Source organism: Crinia signifera, chromosome 1, assembly GCF_055691185.1.
Source record: "Crinia signifera chromosome 1, ASM5569118v1, whole genome shotgun sequence".
Taxonomy (NCBI): domain Eukaryota; kingdom Metazoa; phylum Chordata; class Amphibia; order Anura; family Myobatrachidae; genus Crinia; species Crinia signifera.
In genome coordinates, this window is record NC_139217.1 from 446,615,652 (window position 1) to 446,633,975 (window position 18,324).

The window sequence follows — 18,324 nt, forward strand, 5'->3', positions numbered from 1 at the left end:
ACCACAGTAGGCCTAGCACAGGCCTATCACAGGCATAGCACAGGCGCACTGTTGTAGGGCTTGATATAAATATATTAAACCGTGGAATAGTAATATTACTGGGGTGCAGGACGGGGTCCCGACAGTCATTAACCCGACGTCGGGATCCCGACTGTTAAAACACAGACGGCCGGGTTCCCGACGGCCGGCGGCTATTTTCCCTCGTGGGGGTCCACTACCCCCATAGAGGGAGAATAGAATAGGTGGCGAGCGTAGCTCGCCACCGTGCCCGCAGCGTGGCGAGCGCAGCGTGGCGAGCGCAGCGAGCCCCCAAGGGGCTTTGTTGCGCTGGCCACACTGTCTGAGGCCAGGCAGTCGGGATCCCGATGTCGGGATAATGACTGTCGAGTCATACCACACCCATATTACTGTACCTGTCTTTTTCACTTCCTTCTGTAGTGGCTGCATGTTACTGACAACTGTAGAGTTTAGTGGGTTCAAAGGAGAATGATCTGGAAAACAAGAAAGCAATCTAAAACTAATACATGAGTTATTCTCATCTGACACACCCCAGATGGCAGGCATGGCGCATAAAAGCTTCAAAAAGTGATAAAGTGGAGAGTGACAAACAAGCAGCCAATCTGCTCCTACCTGTCATGTTGCAGGCTGGGTTTGATAAATGGTAGTTAGGAGCTGATTGTCTGGCTGTTTATTACTCTCCAATATATATAGGTGGAGCGCTTTGAGTACTATGGATCAATTAGATATTACAATAAACCTAACAAAATGTATTAAAATAAATAGGCATAAAACATGCAATTAATGCTAAGAATAATAATACAGTTAAATGCAACAAGTGTACTGATAATTACTAACTGTATAATAAACAGTATAGCAATAGAGGTTGTATACTTAGTGATACTGGAGTCATGCTTGTTCCTGTACTGTATGTCTCCTGTAAAGGTTAGTGGCTCACTTCCCCACTGGGTATCTTGGCCAGAAGCAAATTAAGGGAGTCCATAGACCATGCAGGATATTAAGTATCGCGGGGGGGGGGAGGTGAATGCAGTCCTCCAGTTATAGTGGCAGCCTCATGATGTTCGCGGTATTTGTCATCCACAATTTGCAGGTGGTGGCGTTCCACAAGCTGGTAAAGTGCTGAGAAGTTTCCAAAATTGGAACCCAGGGGTGAGCGTAGGAGTTGAATTGTAGTAGGAGGTCCAATACAACCTTTAAAATCTGGGGTCGGTTTAAAAAGTGCAAGTGCTGCCTGACATGTTTTGTCGTGCTCAGATGACTTTATCAAAGGGACCACTTTACCAGCTTGTGGGACGCCACCACCTGCAAATTGTCGATTACAAATAGATGCCTCTATAACTCGTCTATTTTTCTATTCAATTTTGCTTCTATGAGCAAAACCGAATGAACATCGAACGAGTTTCAGCCGCATTTGATGCAGATTTGATCCAGATGTGCAGTCCCACGGCATCAAAATGAATATGTACTATATAGTCCAAATTGAATGCGTTTTGCTTGCCTTTGATTCGATCCCGAAAGCAAAACCGCACCGCATGAATGCTCGTTTACCTTATGTCCCAACCTCATAACAATTCCCTTCCCATGGACCTTACTGGGGGAAAAAAGAAATGGTCCCCTACATGCTGTAAATCACTCCAAAACATGGTGCTGGCCCCGAACTCCGCAGGCTTTAATAGGTTAAACGACTATTTCATTCCTCACAGTTTTACGGTAGCTAACACCAGTGTCGAAACTTGTGGGTGACGAGTCCAGGTGAAAAAAAAAACTCTGGGCCCCCCCTCCTCCACCCCAACCCCAGTTAACAATTTGCAACACAGCAGCGGGTGACAGGGAGAGGAAGGGAGAGGCAGAAGGCGACAGGGAGATTAAGGGGAGGCAGAAGGTGACAGGGAGAGGAAGGGGGGGGGGGGGGCAGAAGGTGACAGGGGGAGGCAGAAGGTGACAGGGAGAGGAAGGGGGAGGCAGAAGGTGACAGGGAGATGAAGGGGGAGGCAGAAGGTGACAGGGAGAGGAAGGGGGGGCAGAAGGTGACAGGGGGAGGCAGAAGGTGACAGGGAGAGGAAGGGGGAGGCAGAAGGTGACAGGGAGAGGAAGGGGGAGGCAGATTATGACCATTGCTCCCGATGCATTTCACCCGCTGCATTAATTGTAGTTCCGCCTCTGGCGCTGGCATTTTTAGCGGATAATTTAAGGATCGTTCACAGCAATGTTGGCACTCACATAGTTAACGTGTCTTCATCTAAACAATGTGGACATGCTGTCTACATATATGCTGTCTTTGTACAGACTATACACAATTCACATTCATAGCTGACACTTACCTATAGATATAAAACCTGGGATCACTAATACATCGCTGTATTTCCCAAATGTGTCATTCCCTCGTGGTCTGCATCGGACTCGGAACAAATGCTCCTCTCCTATCTTCAGGCCATACACCGGTAAATACGTAGTGGGCACTACATCATACTAGAACAAAGAAGTAATCAATCACATCTAATCCTTCATCAGTGTGAATTCTATTTTAGTGCTTCAATTGTCAATGGCCTCATACTGATTGCCAACCACTAAAATGGGGGGGGGGGGGGGGACAGCTGGCAGCTTCTTAAATGGGTTCGGAGTGTGACTTTTGGTAATTATTATCATAGTGACAGAACATCTTATCCTACTGGCTCCCCCTGGGGGATGGGATGCCGGCAGTCATAATACAGGGGGTTGGGGTAGGTTTAGGTAGTAAGGGGGGACATAGGGATAGGCTGCAGGGAAGGTTGTGGGGAGGAAGGGTTGGGCTGTGGGGCAGGGGTGTTAGGTTTAGGTGGCAGGAAGGAGGGTCAGAGTTACTGTAGGCTGCATGGAGGGTGGGTCAGGGTTGAGCGAGCCGGTTAAAGGTAGTATACTTACCTGAACTCTGTCGGGATTCCCTCCATCAGGATGCCAGCGACAATATTCTGACCGCTGGCATCCCCACCTCCAGTCATCTGTATTCATTACTAATAGGATTTAGATCTTACCAGTTTCCATTGGGATTTATTTGCCTTCTTTATCTGTACTTCACATTCCAGCGGAACCGAACTGCTAGATGAGTTTGGAGGCTTCCACAGTAACTGTACGTCCATATGTACAAGATTTGTGCTGATGTCCCGAATAAACCAGCTTAGGTCGGTTGGCAAATCGGTTCCCGCTGAGAACAGAAAACCAAAACCATTAGAACAAAACGCCTAGAACAGAATAAAGCGATGAGAACCTTTCATGTAAATGACAGTGGGGCAGATGTATTAAGCCTGGTGAAGAAATACAGTGTAAGGTGATAACGCACCAGCCAATCAACTCCTAACTGTCATTTTTCAAACATAGCTGATTGGCTGGTGCGTCATCACCTTCTACTTTTCTCCACTTTCTCTCTTAATATATCTGCCCCATTGAGTGGATGAAGATGTCATGACCTGGGGATCATAGTAACAATGTTATTTTATATGTTTTTAGTCTATTTTCTGATATATTTTGAGGATAAACGAGCGATGTCCATTATTAAGCTGTCAAGGTTTATCTTTAACTCCTAAGAACCTCAGGTTTGTATAAAGGTAACATCCAGTAACACCTTCGTCCGGTCGCCTCTTCATTTCCTGCTCGTTGACGTTACTGGGAGTAAAAGCTACAGTTGGGTTAACCCATAGAAGCCTATGGGCTTCTCTCCACAGTGCTGGTTAGCAGGATTGGACACGGAACACTCCCAGCATGCCCTGCACCAGCCGGAAAGCACAGAGGGACCACCGGGTCATAGATGTGAAATTCCAGTGATGAGCGAGCATCGCAAAGGACAGCTCTTATCGGAAGCCATTAGTATCAATGTGATGCCCATGTAATGTGTGGCAGGATGCATCGACAACGTTTAGTGCACCCCGCCCTGTGTTTGAAAAGTGACAGGAGCTGTCCACTTTATCTCTCTCCAAGGCCTACCAAAGCACATTTGGTTTGATAATAAACAAAACCATGCTGCACTGCAGGTGGGGCAGAGGAATAACATGTGCAGAGAGAGTTAGATTTGGGGGGGTTATTTTGTTTCTGTTTCAGGGAAAATACTGGCTGCTTTATTTTTACACTGTACAACATAGATTTCATTTTAAAGCAAGCATCCCACCCAAATCTAACTCTCTCTGCACATGTTACATCTGCCCCACCTGCAGTGCACATGGTTATGTCCATTAGCAAACCAAATGTGCTTTGTGAGCCAACCTGAATGACCCCCTTAGTCACTGTTTCATTCAACCTTTGGCCGGGACTAGAGCATCCTAACTGTAGAGTGGCCATAAAGAAAGAAGTGTAGCTAAGCAGCCCTACCATAAAGAAAGCAGATTCTTCCATGATGATGCACAATCAGGGGCGGATCTAGGAAAGAATAATGCATGCTCCCCCCCCCCCCCTGAATCCGCCACTGTGTACAATAACCACTCACATGCAATATGTGACACCACATCCGCCAACATATTCTATAAGGAATGCCAGACATTTTGCTCAGTGGGTATGAATCCTAGGGTTGACAGTGTATAGTTCGACAATCTATATGTCAACACGTAAATGGCTGACACATAAAAAAGGTTGACATGAGTTTTTCTCCTTTTTTGGGGTATCAATGTTGACACCTGAGCACATGGACCCCGATTGGTGTAGCGCTTACCAATCTCCGCCATCACTGCACTCTGCACACAGTAAGTTCACAATCTTAGTCCACGTGGATTTTTTTTTTAAAGGGGAAAAATTGTTAAAAACTTGGGTCAACCTTTTCCTTGTGTTGACCGTGTGAATTTTGACTACATGCTGACGACCTAGACCAAGCATTCCCAACCGCGGTCCTCAAGGCACACCAACAGTGCAGGTTTTAGTGATATCCAGGCTTCAGCACAGATGGATTAATCAGAATCACTCAGGTACTAATTAATTCACCTGTGCTCAAGCCTGGATATCTCTAAAACCTGTGCTGTTGGTGTGCCTTGAGGACCGTGGTTGGGAATGCCTGACCTAGACACTGTTGACATCATCTGGATGGGATGCAGTTAAAATCCCGGCGGTCGGGATCCCGGCGTTCAGAATCCCGACGCCGGAATCCCGACCGCCGAAATACCGACACATTCTCCCTCCTGGGGTGTCCACGACACCCCTGGAGGGAGAATAAATTAGCGTGCCGAGCGTAGCGAGGCACCGGGCCCGCTGCGTGGCTTGCTAGTGGTTCCACGTCCCCCCCTTGTCGGCATTTCGGCTGTCGGGATTCTGAACGCCGGGATCCCGACCGCCGGGATTCAATACTGAATCCCATCTGGATACCTAGCTCAGCATCTCATTTGCTGTACTACAATGTATATTGTCACTCAATTACAGAACGTGGCTATAATCAGTATAAACAGCATTGAATTATTCCTTCTCAGTCATCATTAAAGTACAAAGCCGACATAATAAGAATTAATAACAATTGCACTTGATAGGTAAATTGGATCTCGCAGTTCTATTATGTGTGGGGAACATTGTGTGTGGCAAGCATTCAGGAACCGGATGGTATGTGAAAACCATGTGAGCAGCAAGTGGGCGCTGGTTACTTATGCACTTCATATTACTGCAGTAATCATTGGCTCTGTACAAAATAATGTATTCAATGCATAGAATGCAGGAGTTCTCGGGAGAGTATCACTGGAATCCATTATTCCGCTCATACACTTGAGAAACATGAAACAGATTCAGGAAAAAAACTAGTCAGTGCGAAACCAACAATGTACAAAGGTATTTCTCCCCTCTCTCCTTATGTGCCTTTCTTAGAATATATAAACCTCTGCCACCCTGATGATTGCTTCAGTGTCCTGTCCCCTGATGCAACTATCCATATTTACCATGTACTTGTCCTAAACTGTCTTGTGCTGTTATTCGTTATGTGTTTTTGCTCATAACTATGGTCTGTAAAGCGCTGCGTAATATGTATGCGCTATATAAGAAACTGTTAATAATAATAATAATAATAATAAAGTCATAAATAAAGGTATATAACTGCAGGAAAGCAAGTTACATTGGGGCAGCTGTATTAAGCCTGGTAAAGGGATAAAGCAGGGTTGCCTACTTTTAAAGTCTCCTCTCCGGGACGTCATCAAGCCCCGCCCCCCAGTACAGCAAATCCCGCAATTTGTGGGTCTTCAAGTAGGAGGTGAGGTAAATGACGTAGTTTGCATCTTTAGCCCCGCCCCCCCAAATCTGCAAATTGCTGTCATTTACCGCTGCAGCCAGGGAGATTCGGGGGTGCCGCCGGTGTCCGGGAGGGTTGCCCACCTTTCTGGGGCAGGGAGGGGGACACGATTTTCGGGAGCCTCTCGACCATTCCGGGAGGGTAGGCAAACCTGTGATAACACACCAGGCAATCAGCTATGTTTGAAAGATGACAGTTAGGAGTTGATTGGCTGGTGCGTTATCACCTTCCGCCTTATCACAACTTTATCACTTTACCAGGCTTAATACATCTGCCCCATTATGCTGTGTGCTATTTTTGGGGGGTGGGGAGGCAACATTTTCTGATCAGGGAAGGCCACAACTAAACACACTGGGCCTGATTCATGATTGGAAATAAATCAAAAAAGCAAGCAACTGAGCAAATCCATGCTGTATTGCAGGTGCGGCAGATGGAACATGTAGAGAGAGTTGCAGTAAATATAGGTAGGTTATATTTTTTTTGTAGTAGCCCACAAATGTTGGACAACTTTATTTTTACACTGCACCCAAATCTATTCTCTCTGCACGTTACATCTGCCCCACCTGCAGTGCAGCACAGCTTTGCCCAGCTGCTTTTTTTTTTTTACTTTGAAACATGAATCAGGCCCATTGTGTCCATCAAAGTCAATTGAATTCCCCCAATGTCTAAAGGTCAACTCAATGAACGGGCATACGTAATAAGGACCTTATGCAATGGGCTATTCACTGCAATGTTTGGCCACTGAATATAAAAAGGGTGGGTGCATCATTTGTTCCTGAATGCAGCGTCTCTCACATCTGTGCTTCTCTCTGTGGAGATAATAAGACTTATACAATAAAAGAAACTACAGACGTGTCCTCCAGAGTCCCTGATTCAGACCTTAAAAAGGCTGCAATTTTTGCAGACGGACAAAACATGCTGCACTGCAGGTGAGGTAGATTTGTTCTGGGCCCTGGTAAAGAAAAGTGGTGTGGCCAACAGAAGGGGGCGTGGGCACATCCCTGTATGGAAAAAAAAAAGCACTGGGTGCAGACCGTGTGTGGGAGGCCTTCCGTCTGGCAGGTGGGACACCCTCTCAGGGAGACAGAGGACAGGCTGATGCTGCCCCTCTCAGCACACAGCACTGAGCAGCGTGTGCTGAGCTGGGGAGAGAGGCTGTACTGCAGTGGCAGCCTGTCCTCTCTACTCCCACTGTCTAATCCCATTCCCGGGCCCCTTTATCTGACCCAGGTCCGGGTAAATAGTACCCATTACCCCCCTTCGAGGCGCCACTGCCCATATGTAATGAGTTGCAGCAAGCAGGCAGCTCTGTGAGATTCTTCATAGGAAATAATACTTTACAGTGTATACCAGTGACACTGTAACATAGCATTTTGTATGCAGAAACAGCTGTAGCTGCACACAGAATATAGGCATGCTGCATATCATTTTAATCAATGTAGTATGCTTGTGCAAGATACTCGGCCTTAGTAAATGCATCCGGGACTAGGCACAACTACAAGGGTTGTGTAACGTGACGGCAGCAATGACGAGGGAGGACACATCTGTCCTTCATTTTTTAAATCCAATCGCTTATTAATTATACTGAGCATCCAGTGTAAATAGCGGCTTACCAGTTTTCACTGGGAAATGGCGTTCATCAAATGTAACATTTTCACCCACTAGACGTATGTAATAATCAGACATAGCCAATGTGTGATCATCACTGAAATAGCAGCTATTCTCTCCTTGCGTCACATTGTTGGGGCAGTCTGTCCAGTCCGTGTCGCTGAGGAGACAATACAGAAATTATACATATAGGAACTTATTGTTTTCAGTGCATGTGATTTTTTTTTTTATGTTATGAGTAGACCAAGTACAGACGGGAATGGTTCAAAGGATCAACTCAACACGACCTAGGCAACTAAAAAAATGTGAAATTGAAATGAATTACTTTTCATTTTTAATTAATTAAAAACCACAATACTTGCTGTACGCTCATTCGGATTACCAAGATCACCGATCACACCCACTGATACAAGCCCATCACAACATACAGTGTACTCAGTGTGACTCATACTGATGCACTGATTGCCAATAATCTCTGAACTGAGCAAAAGTCCATCTATCTACAGCAGGGGTGGGGAACCTTTTTTGTGCTAAGGGACGTTTGTATGGGGAAAAAATCCTTTGGGGCCATATGTAAAAATTTCTCTTACAAATTGTCCTGCTGCAGCCGTCCCACGCTCCGGTGGCTGCCGCTGAATAGGACTGACAGTCTCTGGCTGCTGTTGATTAAGCGAAATCTCGCAAGAACTACTGACCTCTCTCTCTCTCTCTCTCTCTCTCTCTCTCTCTCTCTCTCTCTCTCGAATTCCGCTGTACTTGACTCCCGGCAAAGCCACCGGGCGGTCGGGCCACTCAGACTGGCTATGGGGTCCGCATACGGCCCCCGGGCCTGAGGTTCCCCACCCCTGATCTACAGTATCTCTCTATTTCTCGAATATATAAAAGCAAAAATTTGTCTGTCCTTCTGTCTTTCTATACAAATCCACAATTTACAAGGGAAAATCATGAAATTTTATATACGAGCGTATTGCAACACGGACGAGGCAACAAAAAAAAATTCTAAATCTAAACAAATAATTACGGTGAATTTTTTTTGTTAATTAAAAACCACAATTTTTGTATGTTCCAACATAACTCCTGGCTGTAGCAATTTATAACAAACTTGGTAAACATACGACTTCCTATCTGGGAACAAATACTGTGGGGGTAAGACACCCCTAGCATCCCTAGGGGTGAGACAGCAGCACAGAGTATATCAGGACACGCATGATATGTCAGTGATGACAGGGACAGTGACATGATGTGAGGAGGGGAATAGAGATAGCACAAACCCACACACAGAGTTATATAATCGAAGTAGCAGGGTCCACCAGCAGCACAGAGTATATCAGGAGATGTATAATGTTCTGCGTTATAATGTAAATTAGCGAACAACTAATGTTATCTACAGTATACTGTGTTTTTAACATTTAAATAGATTTTTGTAAACAAACATTCTTAATATCACGGGCAACGTCGGGTACTCCAGCTAATAGGTAGGAGCATTGTGACAGGCTGTTAACTAGTGTGACTATAATGTACACCAATGGAATATATATATATATATATATATATATATATATATATATATATATATATAACATAGAGGAACTGTACCTTATCTTGTATTGCAGCTTTATCACTCCTGAAAGGTCCCGAAAATCACCATAGCTCCATTGGCAGCTGAGCGTATGTGTACTCGGGGAGTGGCACTCTGTGATTCGGGGCCATCCTGATGTGTCTGAAATGAACAGACAAAAGCTTGGGTTACTGCGAAGGTTTTACACATAGACGTACTGTATATTGTAGCTGATTAAGTCACAAACTGGTGACAGCCACTGTAATTACTATACATGGGTGGTTCAGCAAATAAGGTAGGAAGACCTCTCATTGTGGAAATGTATTCAACTCATGCATATACCTATATTCAATAGTATAGAATAGTACACATAGCTGTCTAAGTATATGTTCCAATGGTACACCAAGGCGTTTATTTCATAATAGAAGAAATGAGAGTAATGCGCATTAAGCCAGGACATGGCGGTTTGCTGAACGTCACTGATATATCAGTTTATCAGCAATATCGCTAACTCAAATCATACCTCCCAACTTTACTGCCACAGGAGGAGGGATGCTATTGCATGCCCGAAATGTTGGGGGCATGGTCTATCAAGAAGGGGTGTGGCATATACATGCATCGCTCTGGCGAGGTCACAACCTGTTTTCGCCACTGTGGGGGCATGCCCAGCGGCTCTGAGCTGCTGGCTATGCCCCCAGCCCCTCTGGCTGCAGGAGTAGACCCTAGACTACTAGACCAAATATGCTTAATTCATCTGCCCGCCTGAATCAGACCTTCAGTACAAATTGTCATTTGTGGTGAATATATGTAGCTGACCGGTTCGCTGCGTGTATAAAAGGCAGTGCACCAAACCTGTTTCCATGACGTTATGACTGTATACCACGACATGCTGGTGATGGATTTGAGCTGTTGATGTGCCCTTTAGACACAGAAATCTGATCACACTTCCCAGCTCATTATTTTATCATGTTTTTGCCAGCCCCGCCATCATACCTGATGTTAGTACAGTATGTTCTAGAGCAGGGGTGGCCTAACCGGTCCTAGAGTTCTACCAATGGTCCACGTTTTCCAAATCACCTAGCTGGTGCACAGCTGTAGTCATTACTAACTGTCACACGACCCAGATCCCCTAGCTGGTGCACAGCTGTAGTCATTACTAACTGTCACGTGACCCAGATCACCTAGCTGGTGCACAGCTGTAGTCATTACTAACTGTCACATGACCCAGATCACCTAGCTGGTGCACAGGTGTAGTCATTACTAAATGTCACATTCCCAAATCACCTAGCTGGTGCACAGCTGTAGTCATTACTAACTGTCACACGACCCAGATCCCCTAGCTGGTGCACAGCTGTAGTCATTACTAACTGTCACGTGACCCAGATCACCTAGCTGGTGCACAGCTGTAGTCATTACTAACTGTCACATGACCCAGATCACCTAGCTGGTGCACAGGTGTAGTCATTACTAAATGTCACATTCCCAAATCACCTAGCTGGTGCACAGCTGTAGTCATTACTAACTGTCACATGACCCAGATCACCTAGCTGGTGCACAGCTGTAGTCGTTATTAACCGTCACATGACCCAGATCCCTTAGCTGGTGCACAGCTGTAGTCTTTACTAACTGTCACATGACCCAGATCCCCTAGCTGGTCCAAAAATGTAGTCATTACTAACTGTCACATGACCCAGATCACCTACCTGGTGTACAGGTGTAGTCCTTACTGTCAGATGACCCAGATCCCCTAGCTGGTGCACAGCTGTAGTCACTACTAACTGTCACATTGTCAAACCTGCTGCATTCATTCCTACTATAGATCCACAGGTTGCCTGATACATGACCTGTTGCCAGATCTTGAGGACAGGTTTGGCCAGCCATGTTCTAGAGCAGTGATTCCCAACCCTGGTCTTCAAGTACCCCCAACAGTGTACATTTTCCAGGTCTCCACACAGAATCACAAGTGACATAATTAGCTCCACCTGTGGATCTTTTAAAATGTGTCTGAATAATGAGGGCACCTGCTGGGTGATGTGAATAATGTGCACTTTGTACTTGAGGACCAGGGTTGGGAACCACTGTTCTAGAGGATGGGCAGATCAGGGATGTTTAAATCCTCCCCTCTTGTGTCTTCATCTGGGTACACACTAGATGATATTTTGAATGATGCCCAATTCCAACAGATCAAAAAGACACATCATTAAAGCCGTCTGGATTCGTGTACAAAGCTGCCGCATCAGTCACAGATCAGTCAGTTTGCAGCCTTCAGACCTATGATCTCTCAGAATATTACTGGATATTGCAATGCTCAAGACACACACATGCTTTTTTCTAGACCCCTCAAATAAGATCCTTAACAATCTTAAAGAATTGATTAAGAAACATGTATTGCTGGAGACTATAACTAGTGAAATTGCTGATTTTTCTGTTCCGGTGCTTTATCTACTGCCGAAAATGCACAAATGTAACAGTAACCCACCCGGATGACCTATTACAGCTGGGACAAATAGCTTAACAGCTAACTTGTCATACTTTGTCGATCACCACCTCCAACCTTTGGTTTTAAAAAATCGATACCACCTCAAAGATACCAAAGACGTCCTTAATAAATTGCAGAACATAAAATGGGAGGGCGATTATTACTTAATCACAGCCGATGTTACATAGCTTTACACAATAATCAGTCACTGCGATGGCATTGAGGCAGTCAAAAATACATTGTGTAAGACTGACATGGTTAAGGATTTGCAAAGCTTGCTTTTGGAAAGTATTGATTTCATACTGCATAATAATTACTTTAATTTCGACGGTTGCTAAGAGATTGGTACAGCAATGGGGACCAGATTTGCCCCCAGCTATGCCAATATATTTATGGCCAGATGGGAGGATTCCATGGTCTGGCAAGGGCATAGCTGGGGTGCAAATCTGGTCCAATGGTGGCGTTACATTGACGACGTCCTGTTCGTCTGGAGGGGAGAAGAAAGCACACTTATGGACTTCTGCTCATATCTTAACAGCAATACTTTAAATATAAAGTTATCATTTAACATAAGTAAATCAGAGGTCAATTTTTTGGATCTGAGGATTTACGTTGATGAGGGTAAAATAGAGACATCAGTGTATGTCAAACCCTCGGATTCAAATACCTATATTAACCCTTCAAGCAACCATCTAAAGAAGTGGATAACTAACGTACCCAAAGGTCAGTTCATACGCCTTAAGCGCAATTGCTCCACCATTAACAACTTTGAAGAAAGTGCCAGAACTATGAGGGATAAATTCCTCATTAAGGGGTATGACAGTGACCTTATAGAGAAAGCCCTGGACACCACTCGAGATCTCCCCAGAGATCAATTGCTTAGTACTAATACACCAAAACCTAGATTCCCGGATAAAACTTATGACATAGCATTTACTACTCAATATACCAGTTATCATAAGTCCATAGAAAAAATCTGTAAGAATTTTTTTTAAATTGCTGCTAGAAGACCCGATTCTGGTTAATATTCTCCCCAAAACTCCAAAATTTATTTACAGGAGGGCCGCAAATTTAAAGGACAAATTAGTTTCTAGTGCGTTTTCCACTGGCGTACTCACACGTAATAAAGGCTTTCACCGATGTGGCGATTGCAGTATGTGCAAATCTTGCCCATCATCTATAAGAAAATTTACTGAAATCCATCTTAATGATCGTGTTTTTAAACCACAACAGTTTATAACTTGTAACTCAAATTATGTGGTCTATGCCATTCGGTTTGCCTGTGACAAAATTTATGTCGGCAAGACAAAGAGAAACTTAAATATGTTCCTAACATTAGAAAGGGATATAAAGAACATCCATTCTCTCTACATTTTAAAGACCACCATAACTGTTCCATGGATTTTATCACTGGCTTTTGGGGCCTTGAAGCTATTAAAAACAATTGGCGGTACAATAATAGAGATATCCACTTAGCCAAAACAGAAATGCGCTGGATTTTTAATTTATCATCTCTCGCCCCGTCTGGCCTAAACCACGATTTTGAGCTTAAATGGTTTTTATGAAATGTTTTTAGAATGTTTTTAAGACATTTTATTTTTAAGCTGTATCGGTACTTATGTAGTATCTGGGCTGCCGATTTTTTGATTGTATGCCTTAAGTTAAGGCATACAATCAGATGCGATGCGATATTGCATCGCATGCGACCATCGGATGCGATGACCCGATTTTTCCATAGGAATCAATGTTAAAATGGACTGAGTCCATTTTAACATGGAATTCAATGGGAAAAAGGGGTCCTTTTCATACCCCTACTATCCAAGTGGGCATGGAGTTGGATATAAACCTGTGGCGAGCGTAGCGAGCCACCGAGCCCGAAGTGTGGCGAGCGAAGCGAGCCCCGCGAGGGGACGGTATTCTGTGTCCGCTCGCCACGCTTCGGGCTCGGTGGCTCGCTACGCTCGCCACAGGTTTATATCCAACTCCGTGCCCACTTGGATAGTAGGGGTATGAAAAGGACCCCTTTTTCCCATTGAATTCCATGTTAAAATGGACTCAGTCCATTTTAACATTGATTCCTATGGAAAAATCGGGTCATCGCATCGCATCCGATGGTCGCATGCGATGCGATGTACCCGATTTAGAAATCGGCAGCCCAGATACTACATAAGTACCGCTGTATCTTTATGCCATGTATGTGTTTTCATATGCTTGTTAAATATATTTATATATTGTGAATATTTAGGTTACTTTATCATGTAAAGGTATTATACCTATAGATAGAGGTAACTTCCTTAAACTATTTTTTTCTCTTGCCCATATATTTTTTACTCATTTGCGATTTTTTTATACTTTTTCAAAAAGTCATTTAACTCCCAACCACACTTACATAATGCTGGTTGAGTATTTATTATTAGTATACTTTGTCCCCCAATTATCTATGGCACTATCAGCCGTGCCTGAGTAATCCCGGCACCTGTTGCCGTTTGCGTTCCATCTGGCGACACAATTACTTCCGCATTTGGGGTCCACGGCAAACAGAGATAGAGCCGTGCTGACGCACTTCCGGCTTGTGCGTTCCAGAAGCCGGATGTGCACGTCCGGTATTGCGTTCCAGCTCAGGGCAATTTTTATAGCGATCGGCTGTTAAAGCTTTATTCACTATGCACACTGCTTTACAGTAGCGGCACATATATTATTATGTCCCGCCCGGATATCCCCTTTATTTAGAGGAGTCTGTTCAGTGTATTTCACATTTTATAAAGTTGACCCCCGTGACCCGGAAGTTTAACCTCTATATGGTATATATACCCCCCTCCTCTCATTCACTCCTCAGCCTTGAGAAAGACGGCAGCAGCCGTTGAAACATGTTGACCAGGAGTGACTGAGGACTTTGTCGTGAGCTATCTTCCTGCACACACGGTCATTGGCCAATGTGACCGTTGTTTCAGGTGATTGTTTTACTTCATGTTTTTATCTTTTTACTGTGTGGTTTATTAAACCTTTTGTTGAACTACGTATGAGACTCCTGTTTTTTCCTTCCTCCCTCAATATATACCACCGTCTGTGGATATTGAGACGAGGTGTGAAGGGGATTGGAGGTCTCTTCAGACAAAAGATACCTTTATGTGCTTCTAGCAACACTTTGTTTTAGTGAGTACGGTACGCATCTAAATAAGCGACACCCCGTATTTGGTATGATGAGAATTGTACTTCACTGAGTGGTGACCCCTTTAAGCAAAGAAACCGTTACGCGCTTGATTCTACTGCTCCTGAGAGTGAGTACGGTACGCACCCTTCCTTATCCACATCCATCATTGTCAGGATTCTAAACAACACGTGGTGACTTCAAGGGCTAAAACCAGTGAAAAGATACCTTTATAGGTGTATTACTCTTTTCCCTTCTGTGAGTTGGGTACGGACCCCTTCCTGAAAGTCACTGAGATATTCCCTTAGTGAATTATTTTCTCTGACCCATTGCATTTCTATTTATTTTTGCATATACATCGAACTTTGACGGAGACGACTGTCAAATAAATCTGTGAAAAACAAATTCAGCGCCAACAAGTGTATTCTTCTTCTGCCAACCCCCTCCCCCTGTTACTTGCCCTGTTGGTCACTCTGACAATAAATGTTCACTGCGGCCGTTGTTGCTGATGAATCACTGCGCATTTGCAGTGTTGCATGCGCAGTTCAGTGATAATCGCTAAACTTGGTGAATAATCGGCATCAACGATGTCTTTGAAAAATATACCCCTTTCACACCACCACTTCCACCACGGTTAACTCGGGTCACACCTCAGTGTGAAGGTTCCTGAAAAATAACCCAGGTCCAATGACACAGGAGTCCAACCCAACTAGCAGTGTGAAAAGATGGCCCGGGTCCCACTTACAGCATAGGCAGAATTTAGAGATGTCGCCTCCACGCTTGGGCAGAACAGTTTAAACCCAGTGTAATTGTCATCTGACCCAGAATGGAACCTTGCATTAAATCCCAGGTCAAAGAGGTATTACTAGAGTAGGGTATAAATTGGCTCAGCCCACAAACTAGCTGTCTCCGCTGTCTCTAGGTGGGATACGGCTGATTGGTCAGCAAGAGGTTGAAAAGAGCGGAGGCTGGAGTGACAGGGGTTAGGAGTCTAGAGTGACTTAGGGCCAGAGGTTGCAGTGACAAGTGGCAGAAGGCATATGGGAAAACTGACACTTGATATACCCTGTATGGAAAGATCTATGTGAAGCACATCCTCCCCAAAGAGGAACCATCCGAGGCAACCATTATAATAACAATTATATAATCTTCAATATAATTTATGAGAGTTCAACTGTAGATCCCAAGCTTGTATCCAGAACCACTACTTTTTATTGCAATTTTATATAAGCATGGGATTGTGAGCTAGAAGTAATGAGACTGCTAATTATCACTTTCTCTCTAATAAAAACTGTCCAATATACAGTAAAATGTAGAAACGCCAATATCCTGTCATACTGTCTTTGTTAATGGACTTTCACAGCACGCAATTAAATATAAAGCTGTAAATCATGTTAAACACTAAAAACATACAGCAAAGAAATAATGCAGCACGGTCAGACTCTTTCATTCTCGTCACTCTGCAGGAAACTTGTGAGTGGAACGTTCGACAATGCAGTAGACTCGGTGAGGAATTCAAACATTTTTGGGCAAAAACACTTACTGTAGAATCTGTGGTAGGTTCAAGGATCTATGTGTTTTTTTGGGACAAAGGTTTCATCCGGGATTTTTTATTTGTTTGTATAAGGCAAGTGAAAAAAAAATATATGGAAGCCAATCCTGGGTCCGTTTTTCAATACCGGGATTGAGAAATTAAAACCAGACATGTACTAAAATCCAGCTAATCCTACTTACTGAAACAAATCTAATTTTGACAGCCTGAATAATTATAATTTTAATTGGATTAGAATTTACACATTTTACAGAAAGTGACCCCTCACTGTTAGTCTATACATCCACTGTATAGTCAGCACCAGTGCACCCCAACATGCATAGGGGAGCTGCACCCTCTGACAGTCAGTAATGGGCGGGGATGTTTGGCAGTGTTTGGGGTGACAGCTTCCCTATTTGAATGTTGGAGTGAGGACTCCACTGACTGACACTTAATTACATCTCTGTTATACCAACTGACACCATTAATAACAATAGCCAATGACAGCTGCCGGTGCCATTCTAATATAAACAGCTTGTCCTGACTATAAGGATTCAATTCAGTGTAAGAAGATCAAACTGCCATTGCACTTGGTAATTCATCTCACAGGGCCTGATTATACAGTAGGTTCCAGGTGCCATAGGCCAATACACATGTACTGTAGCTCCCCTTGTAATGCCACTAAACACACATGTATTGGCACTCAGGGACTCGCCAGTCATACTGCCCACTGTGCATGTAACAAAGGTTATACAACTGACATGTAGGTCTAATGCTTGTGTCATGTGAACGAGACTTTGGCTTTAGGTTGGTACCCCCAGTCCTGGCGCCCTAGCCTGCAGCCTATTGATTAATCAGGAACTGCACTTCACCCTCATATCCCCTAATTCTTGTGGATTTAATATGCAGCCCTGTAAACAAAACGCCGTACATACAGGCTCGGGGGAACCTTCCATGGAGCAGATGGCTCGGCCTAACCTGACCTCTAAGGGCCAAATCTATCAAGCTTCAAAAAGTGGTACAATAGAAAGTGATAAACTGCCAGCCAATTAGCTGCCATGTTACAGTCTGGGGGCCAGATTGTCTAAGCTTCAAAAGTGAAAAAAATGGAGTGTGATAAATAGCCACCCAATCAGCTCCTCCCTGACATTTTTCAAACACAGTCTGTGACATGGCAGGTAGGAGCTGATTGGCTGGCTGTTTGTCACTCTCCATTTTATCACTTTTGAAGCTTAGAGAATCTAGCCCTAAGTTTGAAAAAGACAGGTAGGAGCTGATTGGCTGGTTGTTTATCACTCTCCACTATTTGAAGCTTGATACATTTGGCCCTTAGTGTTTATAACAAAATATTTATTCAGTGTAACATTTGTCGAATATATATTTATTATTCTGATGTGATAAATATTTAGTTAAGATAATTTTCTCTTAACATTACATCGTATCTGCTAATTAGCTGCACAATTAAAATGATTTACATCATGAGCAAAGTGTCATACGTCCAGGCAGATCGACATTTTTATTAAAGGGGTGAATTGTTGTTTTATTGTTTATTCAAATACATCCCATATCTTCTGCACAGAGGAACGACTATTTTGTTAATGGCAGAAAACCAGCACAAATCTATATTCAAACTGGGATTCCAGTACACAGGAAGGGAGAGGGCTAGAGATGAGCCAAGCCATCCCTGCCAAGAGAATTCGGAGTTGGACACATTCCGACCATGAAAGAATGCTCCAGCCTTCCTTTAAGGGAGTTCACT

The 18,324-nt window shown here is 44.0% G+C and overlaps 1 protein-coding gene across 4 annotated transcripts in view; it reads right to left on the reverse strand.

Annotated features, from left to right (window-relative positions):
- The window catches only part of GHR (growth hormone receptor), a 292,432-nt gene that overhangs the window by 16,368 nt on the left and 257,740 nt on the right, over positions 1-18,324 (reverse strand). For all 4 annotated transcript variants that reach the window (XM_083154198.1, XM_083154208.1, XM_083154187.1 and 1 more), the window contains 5 exons: positions 9,446-9,569; positions 7,855-8,009; positions 3,030-3,199; positions 2,340-2,487; positions 414-491 (listed from right to left, as the gene is read on the reverse strand). In XM_083154198.1, the coding sequence (XP_083010324.1) occupies positions 414-491; positions 2,340-2,487; positions 3,030-3,199; positions 7,855-8,009; positions 9,446-9,569 (675 nt within the window). The remainder of the gene's footprint in view (positions 1-413; positions 492-2,339; positions 2,488-3,029; positions 3,200-7,854; positions 8,010-9,445; positions 9,570-18,324) is intronic.